Below are 14,528 nucleotides of genomic sequence, written 5' to 3'. Positions count from 1 at the left end.
AGGGTCCAGCATTTTGGCCCCACAAAGCTGTCGGGACTCCACAAATATACTGGACTCCCGGTTTTTGGACCCCACAAATATAGTTAAACAATCACACACACACACACACACACACACACACACACACACACACACACACACACACACACACACACAAATGCAACACATTGAGAAAAAGTTAATTAGATTGAATGGCTTTAGGGCATTGGCAAATAAATCACGTTGGCTTTCTCTCCAAGCTCACAATGAGATATAATTATGTAGTGAAACTTGTGACGGCAAAGTACACCTGTAAAAAGTCAAGACTGACTCCGAAACGCACAGACTTCCTCACCAGAGCCTGACTGAAAAATAAGCTAATATTATCTTATCACATAAATATATCTATATCTATATCAGCGTTAATGTGTCGACCAATAAGTAACAAGAAATTGAAGTACAAAAATGCAGAAGATATGTTTGATAGAACACTGATGACATTAGTTTTTACATCAGAGCACACTGACAAGTTTATTTTTCGACTGTCGGCTAAAATGTGCTTGGTAGATATTTTGGTCACAAGTCTTTACAGCTCATTATGCTGCTTGAAGTAACCAAATGAATCAGTAAATACAGGTTTACAGGAATAGTTTGACTTTTTGGAAAATATGTTTATTCGCTTTCTTGCCGAGAGTTAGATACGATTCGAAGATTGATTTCACTCTCATGCGTGTACGTAAATATAAAGTTCCCGCCAGCAGCCTTAGCTTAGTTTAGCACAAACAATGGAAAAAGGAAAACAGCAAGCCTCACTTTGTCTATTGATAACTAGTGTTAGTAGGCAGATTGTATTACCTTTAGACAAAGCCAGGCAAGCTGTTACCCCCTGTTTGCAGTCTTTGTGTTAAGCTAAGTTAACCAGCTGCAGGCAGTAGCTCCACATTTACTGTACAGACATGGTGGTATCAATCTTCTAATCTAACTCGCGGCAAGAGAACACAATGTTTATACCCCCAAACATCAACATCGGCCTCAAAAATACAATAGCAGTCGTAGTATTCAGTCGGGCTATTCTCCTCGCCTACACATTATTATTGTATAAAAACGTAACTCAACACATAACTTATAAATTCTATCTTTTCTAGCCTTCTTAGATGTTAACCCTTTTAAGTGGCAAATATGGAGTCTAATAATCTTCTGATCAAATAAATGAGCATATAGTTTTCAAAGAGCTTCTTTATACAAGAGGATTAGATTCCTTTTGCTTTGACTCCCTGGTCAGCTGCAGTCTGCAATAATGTGCAGTTTGATAACAATCATTAGCATCATCAACCTCTTCTCTTTCCTCAACTACACCTTCGTTTTGAAGAAGCTTCATATCCACACTATTTGATCTCTCCGGGAGGGCTTTAGGGATTAGCTAAATGACTCTGCAGTTAGCTTTAAATCACACAATGCCTCCCCAAAATAGTGTCCTCTCAGCTAATGCCTAATCATTGTGCTTGAGCAGTGATGGCTTAGCTAAATCTGCAAGACAGGAGTCAGCCTTGGCACTGCTGTGACCCATTTGTAGTATGTTAGTTGCCATCATCTTGGTGGGTTTATGAAATATGAAAAAAAAAGAAAAGAAAAAAGACTGGAACAGGAAAGTTGTTCTGATAATCCTATCACTATCTCTAATTCCTTTAACGGTTGTTCGCTTCATGGATACTGCAAAAGATTCTGGGCCAGAACAGTTTGGAAGGAAATCACTCTCTCATTCTAGTTCAGGATTAATTAGTCCTTATCTTGGAGAGTTTCCAATGGAGATTTTATAAAGAAGACTATGTCAGGAACAATCTGCGCTAATTATATTAAAACTGGTGATTAGATTTTCCTCAGTTGTCTTCTTTATGACCATCAAGCAGCCATCAGACATGGTCATTACATGCACACGATTACATACACAATGTGACCCCTAGAGGGAACTATTTACTGTTGAACCATACTGGCAGATGACGTTACATCCTGCACTGTGACAACTGTCACGTTTCAGTTCATATGAGGAAAAATAGTCGCTCTCCACTAAAAAAATGTTTAACCTTTACTGTGCAAAATTATTTTATGTGCAGAGTTTTAGACTATAAGGCTGTTTTCATATTCCTCTGCTGAAGGAGTAACGTTTGTCATTGCTCACCGTAAATCTAAATTTATAGCCTACAGACATGATTTTGTGACATCGTAACTAGTTTGGGAACCACTCATGGTCCAAAATGCAACACAAATGTGATTTGAAACTTGCAGGGCACATACACTTACACATACACTTCTCAGTGACGCAGGAGACATCTTGTGACCAGCAGTCAAACCTTTGAAATAAAACATATTTGCATATTCATAGATTCTGAACTTAGCAGTATCTCTTTTTTTTTTTTTAAGAACTTGTAAGTAGTTTATTGAACTTATTTGCCTAAAGAGCATATAAGACAAATCAGAGCAGGGTATGTCTTTAGGGGACCTTTAAAGGTCCTATGTTATGCTAATTTGCAGCTTCATACTTGTATTTTATCAAAAAAGACAAGGAAATCTTTCCGCTGCTCACTTTACCAAAAACGAAGACAGAGGACTTAAGTAAAGCTGCTTTCTGTACTTCTGGACCCAAACTGTGAAATTGACCATATCTGAATCAGAGTAGAGCACCATCAATTTATCAAAACATCAAAAACACAAATGTATTAATGTAACAAATGTAGTTTAATATATTAACTTTTTAAAATGTCTGCTCTATCTCTATGATAATCACTTGTCATTATGAAGGTATGAGACAGTCAGTTACTGAAGTTTTCACAAGTGATTGAGGAGGAAGTTGTTGTAGGACTGCAACTATCGATTAACCGGACAACTATTTTCTTTTTTAGTTGTTTTGTCTATCAAAAACATATTTGTGAAAAAAGTCCAATAGCCCAGAGCTGAATGTGATGTCCAACCAACAGTTTATAACCCCAAAATACTAAATTAACAAAACCCTCACAAATTCTGACATTGCAGGCTTAAGCCAGTATATGCCTGACATTGATGTATATTCAATATTCATTAGGTTTGAAAATAGTTGGCATTTAATTGAATAGCTCATTGAAACAAAATGTATCGACTTATCGTTTCAGCCCTATTTCCGTGTTATTTGTGCGTTGTCTGTGATAAACTTGCTCACACCAGTCAAATAATTTCCCGTTAGAAAAAACAAATATTCACACACAAAAAAAAAGACAGGAACAATAAGTGTTTGTTGCATAAGTTGCCATGGTTTTACCATAGCAGCTCTTTTATTAGCAAAATCATGGAGATTAGTCCACTAATGTGCCCATCCAATGGAAACAGAGGGTTGGGGGTCTAGGGGGGATATGTAACTTGAAACCATCACACATCATGATCAATAACAGTGCACCCAGCCACGTCTCCGTCTGTCTATGCACTGAACACAGATCTACATATGGTCCTACTGTCTGCTACAAGGCCGCCATTGGCATCCTCTTTTCAAAGCTTCTTTACTTTATGATTCAATCAGGAATGTTACAGTTTGTAGCAGCGCACCAACAATGTGCACTTGTTAATTACAGAGAGTAGCTTCTTTTTGGTCGCTTAGAAAAATAAAACTTTGAAAGAGGATGACAAGTAGAGGAATAAAGTCCCTTTGTTTTATATTGTGCACACATTCACACACACAAACGCACTGGCTTTTGGCCTCAATCAAAACAAAGCTCCCAATCGCTGCACACATCCGAAAAGGTTTACACACAGCTCTCACAGTTTGTCAGAGTTAGAGTGAAATGGTCTATAGAGTGACTTGGTCTTGCTTGGTTTGTCCAAGAAGGCAAAAAGATGCAACAATGAAATCATTTCAAAAAATAGATACTATGGACTCCAGGGCGGCTTGGAAAGAGTTCAATGGTAACATCTACATAAATCTATATCTAATTGAATAAAAAGAAAACACTGCAACTAACGCATGCAAGGCACAAGGACCTACAAACAAAAGACAAAAAGTGTTCATTCATGGACAAAAACAATGTCAAGGCCCCCCTTTTTATATAAAATTTTAAAACGATAAGGTAAAACAAGCACATTTTAAAAATTGTGAAAAATCCCCAGCCATAGACAGTTGTACAAATATTTTACACAAAATGTTTTTTCTACACACCGTCTTTAAAACTTTTAGAGATGAACATAAGTTAATAAGAGGTTAAAAGTGACATTCTCAGCAGGGTCCATGAAGTTCCCTCCAGTTAAAGTCCCCTTGAATAAAGTCACTCGGTAAGCCGGCCACCAGGCTGCCTGAACAGAAAGAAGAACACAAGGGCACTGGGATTAGAGGAGAAAAATGTGACAGACCACACGATGTGCCCAGCTCGTCCTTGAAGCAGCAGGCGTTACCTTCAGAAAAGGCCACAGTCCTTCAGGTTGTTCTTGATGATGACGTCAGTGACGGCATCAAACACAAACTGCACGTTCTTGGTGTCGGTGGCACAGGTGAAGTGGGTGTAGATCTCCTTGGTGTCCTTTCTCTTGTTCAGGTCCTCAAACTGGCACTGAATGTACGCTGCTGCCTCCTCGTAGGTGTTGGAGCCTGAAGTGGGGGCGGACAAACGCGTCACAATTAGGAGAGAAAAAGTGCACAACAGCGTCACAACAGAGAGTTTTATCAAATTAAAATGAAGACCTTTTCATTGTGAAATTGACAAAATTATATTTACTGTCAAATCATTGAATAGGTCCACTAGATATTGACTGATATGGGAATTGTATGTCTGATATACAGGGCCTTCCACAAGAATATGGAGTAGGCAGCCAGTGGGAAAAATAATTATTGTAAAGTAGAATTAGGTTTCTTGTGCGATTTAGCCCAGAGTCTGTAAATAGCTATTAATATTTAAAACCACACCTATTACTGACTGATCAGAACTTTAGTAATGAAAAATAAATGACCTTTTTTTTTAATTATTATTTATTTATTTTAAAGGGGGTTCCGTGTCTTATCTAGCCTATGTATTGGTTTTAAAAGAAAACTATGCCAAAATGAATAAATGTGCAATATTCATTGGTGAACCTGACAAGGACACACTGCTCTAAACATAAAGCAGCCCACACAAGAGCAGAGCAGAGAGGAGAATAAAGAAATAGCTTTGTCTCATCTGTAGAGACTGCCACACCTCAGAGTGGCAACAAGGGGCCAACAGACTGACAGATTGTTGGAAAAAACGGATGACTGAATGTAAGAGTTATTTTCTGGACCTCAGTTCAGTCTAAAAAGCAAACATCATTCAAACACAGTTTTAAAACCCCTATGTGTAGAAATGTATGTTTACATAGCATTATTAAAAATATGATGGAAAAAAAAAAATGCTGTCACTTAAAAACTCCAAATATACTTGGCTGGCCTTAATGGTTTATGTGCGACACTAAACATACAAAGTACAGTATTTGCATGTACAACACACCTGCTCTGCATACGAGTGTTTCTGTAGTGTGTGTGTCTCTCTCTCTCTCTCTCTCACCTGCATATTCTGGGTAGCAGATTGTGAGCGGGCTCTTTTTGATCTTTTCCTCAAACAGGTCTTTCTTGTTGAGGAAGAGGATGATGGAGGTGTCTGTGAACCACTTGTTGTTGCAGATGGAGTCGAACAGCTTCATGCTCTCATGCATTCGATTCTGGATGAGCGGTGAGACAGACAACGGTAAGCAAAAAAGGGACAACAAATTAATTAGGGTGCGTCAAGGTCAGAAGGGTCTTACCATCTCCTCATCCTCAGCCAGCACCAGGTCATAGTCACTCAGAGCCACACAGAAGATGATGGCGGTGACTCCCTCAAAACAATGGATCCACTTCTTCCTCTCTGATCTCTGTCCGCCTACATCAAACATTCTGCAGAAAGATCATAGATACACACTGTTAAATAATATACCACGCAAACAAATGTTAACCCATCAAGAAGCCTCTCAACTTTGACCCTTCATCCTGTCAGTCATTGATAACAATTCCATATTTCCGTGTAGCCATGGCATATTATTACCACTTCTACCGTCGCTTTACTGAGGTGTAGCCCACTTTATTACAATAATACACTAACTCTATGATCTTCTCTGGTGTCAGTAATTGACTTGTTTTTAGTAAGGTGAAAAAAACTATGGGATAGAGCTAGCCTTACTGAAGTGACATTCAGAGAAGTGACACAAACAGCTGTGTCCATCTCATCCACGCTTATCGACATTTTTCTGATGTTTTTCAAGACTGTAGTCACTTAGCTGTGCAGGAAAAAGTCATCAATCCTAATCCTGCCCACTCTGTTTTGTCCAATGTTTCTCCAACCCATGGCAGAAGCCGTCAATGAGCACAACACCAAACCTTTTTGAAATCGCTGAACAAATCTCAGATGTGTGCAGCGATTCAGAGATCAAGAACCAGAAGAGAGCACCACTAGTCATCATGTAAATACAGTTAGGTGACTGGACAAACCGTGGTGGTTGCACTCACTTGAAGTGCAGGTCCTTGAAAGTGAAGTGTGTTTCCACAATACCAGTAGTTTTGACTCTGGTCCGCAGCACATCCTGTTGGGTGGGCACATAAGCACTGTGGGATATCCTGTCCAAGTCATTCAGGTAGCTTTAGGAGGAGAAAAGAAAGACAGAAAGATATATATTTAAAAAAATAAGACCGATGTTTGCAGTTTAAGAATTGAGAATGGAAGTTATTCATCAAAGTACACAGTCACTAGTTCCTGTATATGTGTACAAGTGCAGCCAACTCACTAAGCAGCAGAGTCGTTGAGCTGGTACTCTCGGGAGCGGCTGAAGCAGGCCTGAACGCCTCCGTCCTTCCACAGCCGCTGGATGACCCCGGCTAGTTCCACTGTCATGAAGCCCTCTTCTGCTGAACCGGCCAGGACGAACAGCTGCCGTGCATCATCCTAACGAGACAAAGTCCATCCAATTAAAGTCATAATCCACAATTTCTTTATATAAATGTAAGACATCTTTGCTAGGAAAGTGTTTATGGTGCATTTAATGTCAAAAGAAACAGATTTAGTAGCATTGTTTTGTACATTTGTTCTATCGTCAATTACATTAGATCTGATTTAATAATGTTTTAATCCTAACTGACTGAATTTGGATGAAATAAGGGTTTTTCCAACAATCTGCTGTATCTCTAAAGATCAGGGAAAACAGAAATGTTGCTGATTATTACTGTAAAACTCATTCTTGTTGACCGACAGGCCTTCTGTCTATCATTAAGTACTTTAATGTGTCCTGATCAGCAGCACAGCAGGGTGACTTCATCAACTGAAGGACCCAAGGACAGTTCTCATGTCACTAAGCCTCTGTTATGAATGTGATACAAAACCCCCTACCAGCTCTATCTGACCTGCTGCAGAGGGGGAAGTGAGAAGAAAATTGCCCAGTAGGGAAGGGCGACATATGACTAACAAGTTGTTGCCCTCATAGCACTGAGCTATATATTTGCAGAGAAATACAAGCCATAATGTCCCAAATACAGTGTAAATGTCAGCTTTGTTTTCCTTCACTTACCGCTCTGGCTGGATCAGCAAAGTCGATCTTGAGGCGTCCCATAGCTCTGATGATGGCAATGATGGACTGGATGGTGTTGCTGTAGACCACGGCCTTGTACTGCTTACACTCCTCCTCTGAGTAGCCCGCTTCATGGATGATCCTGGCACAGGACATTAGCACATTTTCATGGATTTGTTCATAAGATTATTATGATTGACTGGCAGAATTTGCTGAGAATGGCAGATTATGGATTGTGTTTTAAGACAAATTATACAGTTCCTATGTTTAGGTTTTGAAAATTGAGTTTACGGTCTAAGAGAGAGGTGATATGTTAACACCATTTACTATCTAACTGGGACGTTTTGGGACCGAATGGCAGGGATTGCTGTGAACAAAGTACCAACGGCGATACACAGCAAGAGCAAACAACGTTTAACCATGTATCCAGCTAATTTAAATAGCTCACGTTACTGTATTGTGTAAACAGTCAACTTTATATATATTGTATGTGGCTTTTTTTTTTGCGGCATGCAAATGTTCCTTCCCGAGACTCTTTTGCAGAGCCACCGCGCTGCGTCCAGAGCTCAGTGGAAGACAATTGTAATTTGGTTTAAAGAAATGCAAACGACCCAGAGCTGCTTTTTTTCCTTCCTATTCTAGAATGTATCTGTGGTGTAGCCAGACCTTACTCCACAGTGCTGTGGAGATAGGTCTGGCAATGCGTGAGTAGTTGATTACTAATAATCCCAGCTGGGTCAGGTGATCTGGCGCAGATAGCAGATATAGCAAAGTGTGTCGTTTGCTCCCTTTGCAGTCTGAGGTCAGTCAAAGGGACTGAAACACTGGTGTGTGCTGCTGTACATTATTCTCTGAACAAACAATACTTGAGGTGGTGTTAAATGTTAGATGTTGACCCTCCACACTTACTTCATCTGTTTAACAATCGTGCTTTTCCCAGACTCTCCAGCACCTGAAACAGAGAACAGACGGCACAGAAAATGTAATTATAGTTGATACAGTTAGGGACCGTTCGGTATTTATGGAATGGACCACCGGAAGAAAATAGGGGAGGGTCATGTCTTTTTATTCTTTGCTGAGGGGAGGGTTGTCCAACATTTTTCAGTCGGGGGTCCACCCAACTTTTGTATTCATGAAACAGCAACATTTTGGGGCATATTTTTCCATGTAGCTCTTAGTCTCTGCCCTCCTTCGCTACCAGATGGGTCTGACCCATGAGTTTGCTGTGGGGCAGGGGGAGCTGCCCCCTGGTGGCTGAAACGGATAATTGCATTGTTTAAAAAATGAGTGGAATAATTACGTCTGACATGATAAGATATGTTATAAATATCTTAAATAACACAAAACAACTAAATGGTGGTAGGTAATACATCTGATTTCATATACTGCTTTAGTAATAAAAAGTATTTCCTGGCTGACGATGGCAGCAGGACAACGTAAAAAAACGAAAATGACTGTTGTACTATGTCTGGACATCTTACCGTGCCAAGGTTGCAATAAAGGTTTCCTAAATGCCACATTTGATGTCAGCTTAGTAATTCATTGCGGGTTGTGTGTAGATTTGGACTTTTATAGTTTATTCCACTTTGTTTAAACGGCGAACTGGATGAAGCCTAGTGACGAGTCCATAGCAACCAGTTTGTGTGTTGAATGTTACTCTGAGTGCCTTGCTGAATGGTCTCAATATTTTATTTCAAGTGAATACTAGTTTACTAGAGGAGTAACTTAGTATTTGAAGTAATGCAGGAAGTGTGCATTTAGTTTCCATGCTTCTTGTGTTTCCACAACTATGTTAGTGAGTAAATCTACTGAAATGGCCACCACACCATAACAGAGGAGTGTGATGTGTCAGATGAGAATGCAGAGGTTTAGTCACGTAGGTCATGGCTGTTAAACAATGGTAATCTGTATATTTGCCAAGCGCAAACCAGTACAGAAGGTATTGATACACTTCTGGGGGAGGGTCATGCCTTTTTTCCAAATTGTTTTGGAGGGTCATAGAATTTTTTTTTTTTTTTTTTTTGGCGAGGGTCATGTCTTTTTTGGATAAAAAGGTCCCAAAACTCCTCCGGTGGCCCCTTAAATAAATAACAAACAGTCCCTTACTGATAATGTCAATTAGGCTACTTTACATATAAAAATCACAGACAAGTAGGTACAGTATTTAAAATACCCCCCAAAAGTCATTACAAGTTAACTGCTGACAAGTGTGATATAAACACACTGCATGCATACACAGATTTTTTGCCTGTTGAATTAAGTGTTTGCTCTGACATGAAGCCTAATTTATCTGTGTGGTTTCAGAATACCTGAGGGGATCATTACTTACGCCAAGGAGATCATGTTTTCTGTCAGCAGGATTACGGGAAAAAATACTGACCCGATTTTCATTAACTTGGTGGAAGGCTATAGCATGGGCCAAGAAAGGAACCCATTGAATTTTGGAGCGGATCCGAATCACGGGCGCATACACAAACTATTTTCCCCTTTTGATAACATTGCATCATGTGGTGTCGGAATAATCAGAAAAATGTGATGCCGACTGGTAAAAAATTCACACCACATTAATAACATTGTGAGATAGGGCATGCCTTGGCAGAGGTCTATGCTCTCCGAGTGCCCTTCTAGTTTTGGTTAAAGTTTGTGTCCATTGTCAAGGCCTCTCCCGACATTCGTTTATGCAAATTGTGACTTAAAAACTAAATACAGCAATTCACATTTTGAGTCACCGTGCCGTCCGAAGGTCAAAACACAACAATCGGCTGCTAATTTAATGGGATAGAATGGCAGCTTATATCCCACACCCAAAACAAAAAGACAAATCACTGTCAAATACATGTTAACTTTAACCTGCAATACCTCAGAGGCTACACGTTCAAGTTGAAGAAGTGTCTAAGGCCCAGTTTAGCCAGGTAACAGTGTAATTGGATTAATCAACTGGATCCTCCGTCAATGAGATTATACACAGTTTAAACATCCCTGGGTTAGAAGCTCATGCTGCATCAGACTGGCGGGCTGAACTCAGTGCTGTCAGATGCATCTTCTCATATGAACCATATGATTTACATGAGACCAATGTACAACACTACGTGAGTATAATGTCATCACAGCCTTAGAAAGGTCTGAGTTAAGAAATACAAGAAACGTATACGTGATCCATTTGAATGAGCCAAAGAAGTGTTTGGTAGTCTCTCATGCAGTTCCCCAGCTCCCTCTGAGATACAGCCGTGTTTTCAGCTGAGTACACAACATTTTAATTACCTTACCTCTGCAGGGACTCTCAGCTCCCTGGTGAGGAAACCGTTCACCAGTTTATCGTCCCATATGATAAGCAGTCACACACCACAGACACAGAGCTACTGCAAACATCATAACACACTTAAATTTAATATCCAAACACACCCTCACTGAGCTGCTGAAATTGAAGGGCTTAATGGATGGCAATTATGGCAAAAAGTGGAAGAAGTGAAATGGTTCAAGTTTGTCACAGTGCTAGGATGAAAGGGCTACACTGGACCAGGGAACACAGATTCCCTTCAGGGCATATGGGATGCAAATATCTCCCCAGCAAACAATAAACCCTTCATGAAAATGACACTACACACTAGGGATGGGGGGGAAATATCGACACGGCAATTTATTGTTGTCCTTCGTGCAGTACAAGAATCAATATAAAATATTGATATTTCAATTAATAAAATAAGGTGCTCTAAATTGATTTACCTGCTCCCAGCGTCGCTACTTCATGGCTTCTCAAGGTGGTGCTCAACACACGAATGAAGGAAACTTGAATACAAGTTATTACTAGCCGAAGAGGAAGAGTAGCCAAAGAGGAAGAGGTTTTCAAATGGGATGGCGGACAACAGTTTGAGGAAAATAACAGACGCCTCAGCCTGTTTAAGTCCAAAGTCTGGAACCATAGTTGCTCTATAGCTCTGTAATTTTATTTACAGACTTAAAAACGTATGCTGCAGATTAGTGCAGAACTGTGTTCTACCAGTTTGGACTTGCAGTGAATAAGGAGAGAAAACCCACCAACTGCACCTTTCCACTGGCATTTTGTATTCATAGTTAGACCGATATTGTGATGTATCATTATAGGATTGTCTAGCAATATACTGATTATCGGTATCGTGACGCAATCACAGAGTATCGTGAGGTACTCTGTGATTCGCACCCCTACTACACACAAATATCTTTATGATTTGCATTTGTGCATTCGTCTCAAGGCGTGGCAAACTGCAATAAGCATTTAGGGTAAAGATGCAAATCTCTGTCTTGCTCAGAAACACTCATATAAAAGACTTCCAACAAATGTGAAACACATCCATGTGTTTAAAGACATATGGCAATTGCCCAATCAGACAAAAAATCCACAAACCAATCCCAGACATCTAATGCAGGTGTTTGTGGGAATCGTGACAGGGGGAAAAAAAACACAGCCATAAAAATTCAAATAAGGTCCATCTCAAATTACGCACAAACATACAAGAACCGACTGCTGCAGTTGAGCATTGTACATTGTCTGCGATTGTGGTGAAATTACACGTCTGAAAACAGAACCGTGAAGAGACACACAAACCTGTTTGAGCAGAGATCAACTAAAAATAGCCAGAATACTGTTGCATTTTCAAAACAGCTTGTAGACTGCATGGTTTAGGCAGACATCCACTTAGCATGCACTAGCTGCCTCTGTTTTGTGTGTGTGTGTATATAGTTGCCAGAGATGCTTTTTGCTGTCAGCCAGGCTGCATAGGTTGCTATGCAACCTCTTATCCAGGCTGAGACAAGCAGCAGTGGTCATCAGCTACCAGTAACAGGATGAATTGAGAGAAGGTGTGGCTATTTTCCTTGAGACAATGAAATACAACTGAGATGTAATACTAATAGAGGGATGTGATCATCTGTAAGTCATCGCTCTATAACTTGACTGTTGTCTTTTAACAATGTTAAATGGTGCCAGTTCAGTGATACGATTTCCTCAACATATTTGCCTGTTCCAGGTGATTGACCACCATATTCAAATGACCACACTAATGTTTTTCCCTCAGACACCCCATCAGCTAACCTCATTTTGGTTCAAATAGAGTATGACATTTCCATACACAAGAAATCATTACATTAATAATAAAAGGAAATGATTAATAGAACTCTTCAGAAATTGTGAATATGAAGCATTTTATCAAGCCTCCCTGGAGTTAACAGAAGGCATCCGGACTATTTGATTTCTAAACCTAGCTACACCACTTGCTACATTAATTGATACTCACACTAACACCAACTTGTAAGTCGCATGGGCGGACATATATTTATGAACACATAAGCTAGCTAGCTAACGTTAGTGCCTTCCAGTTTGGCAGACTAACGTAACGGTTAACAGTCAACCGGCCTAAACGTTTCGTTCGTGTTTATGTGATAAATGGCTGCGGAACAAGAATATGGCCAGCTACTGTAATTTAAATTGTAACGATGAAGTCAATTTGTAACATTAACCACAACAGTACATACATTTTTGGACGTGTAGTTGAAGAAATAACATCTCAGACATCGTTTTAGTCGTATATAAGCTAACGTAACTAATTCAAGCTAGCGTTGGTGCGCTAACCTAGCTAAGTAGCTAATTGCTAAATTAGCTTACTGACTTAGTGCTGGCTAAGAGCGGCTACTGCGGGAACACTAATCACACGGCGAAATGTGTAATAGTGTATTGACTAAGCTGATTTAATTTGCTGCTGACCATTAAAGGAATTCCAGCAACTCTAACATTGTAGCTAACTTAACGTTAACTGCATTGTATAAAGCCCTGACATGTATTAAACTCTACCGCTTGTTTGTTTCATCAAAGTTAAGTTAACCCCGTCAAGTTATTTAACGTTAACGCAGCTAGTAAAACTTAATGGGAGCTAATGTAAAAATATGTTTAACATGCAACGTTAACATTTGGTTTTGGGTTTGGAGCAAACGGTGGGCAGTAGGAAAGTTCCTCTCCAGCAAATAGACCGAGACCCCGTCCCTCCGTCCATCCATCTTTCTCTCACCGAGCAGCAGCAGCTTGACCTCCCGGGCTGCCTTTTCTCCGTCGTCCCGCAGATTCCTGTCGATCATCTTGCTCCGCTCCTGCGCCGCCTTGTCGTCCGTGCTCAGAGTACATCCCATCTTCTTCTAATCTGACCTCCAAATAAATAAATAAAAATGCAGACTATAACACAACTTTAACTAGGAGTGTAACAACATGCAAAGGCTACCGAGCTAGCATCCAGTGAGGAGGAGGAGAAGGAGGAGGGGGCAGTGTGTCTCTCTAAACTTGAGATAAAACACGCCCTTGCCTCGCACTCAAGCTCCCGATTTCACGGAGAAGACTCAAATATAAGTTAACCACAAGGCGCGGCTTTTGCGATAGCTTGCTCTCGCTTGCGTTTCAACTAGCCGAAGGGACTGAGCACAGCCAGTATCATTCACAGAAAGAAGGGAGTAGACCGCAACATCAGCTTCGGAGTCTGAAAGTGTTCGCTTCCTGTTCTCTTGGCACATACCTGTGAACTGCGCATGCGTGACAGAGCAACAAGCTTCTTTTAAAATGTAAAGCTTCTTACTTTATTATTGTCTGCTGTGATTACTTTGGAAAACCATTTAATCCAAGAAAAGACTAAAGAAACACATGGAAAGTTAGACATGATCAAAGTAAAACTACGTCTGGAAAGTCAGACATTTGAGATGTTTTCTTAAAGTCATGAAACAGTGGACAGTTTGAATTTACATCACATGTTTTTGGGATTAAGAACATCGACGTTCTGATCAATTCCCTATTATATTACTTAGTAGTTAATAATGTTGGTTTAGTAAGTTTGACTTAGGCCACAATTTCACAATTTTGACTGGATCTCATAATTCTGATTTAATGAGTCAAATTATAAATATACATTTATAATAAACAAATATAAATGTAGCCTATATATAATATGTATTTAGTAGGCCTATCTTATAATTCC

At 39.9% G+C, this 14,528-nt stretch overlaps 1 protein-coding gene across 1 annotated transcript; it reads right to left on the bottom strand.

The window, feature by feature from the left end:
* Positions 1 to 3,828: 3,828 nt before the first annotated feature.
* On the bottom strand, positions 3,829 to 14,072 carry LOC144522008 (guanine nucleotide-binding protein G(i) subunit alpha-1). The gene is made up of 9 exons (XM_078256753.1): positions 13,578 to 14,072; positions 8,449 to 8,491; positions 7,540 to 7,681; positions 6,763 to 6,920; positions 6,488 to 6,616; positions 5,749 to 5,878; positions 5,511 to 5,664; positions 4,390 to 4,582; positions 3,829 to 4,290 (listed from the first exon to the last, which is right to left on the bottom strand). The coding sequence occupies exons 1-8, from the start codon at positions 13,693 to 13,695 to the stop codon at positions 4,392 to 4,394; spliced, it is 1,065 nt and encodes a 354-aa protein (XP_078112879.1). The 5' UTR covers positions 13,696 to 14,072; the 3' UTR covers positions 3,829 to 4,290; positions 4,390 to 4,391.
* Between the last annotated feature and the right edge of the window lie 456 nt (positions 14,073 to 14,528).

The sequence above is a fragment of the Sander vitreus genome, chromosome 8 (assembly GCF_031162955.1).
Source record: "Sander vitreus isolate 19-12246 chromosome 8, sanVit1, whole genome shotgun sequence".
Taxonomy (NCBI): Eukaryota; Metazoa; Chordata; class Actinopteri; order Perciformes; family Percidae; genus Sander; species Sander vitreus.
The sequence above is the reverse complement of the archived record's forward strand: the minus strand, read 5'-3'. Positions and strand labels throughout refer to the sequence as shown.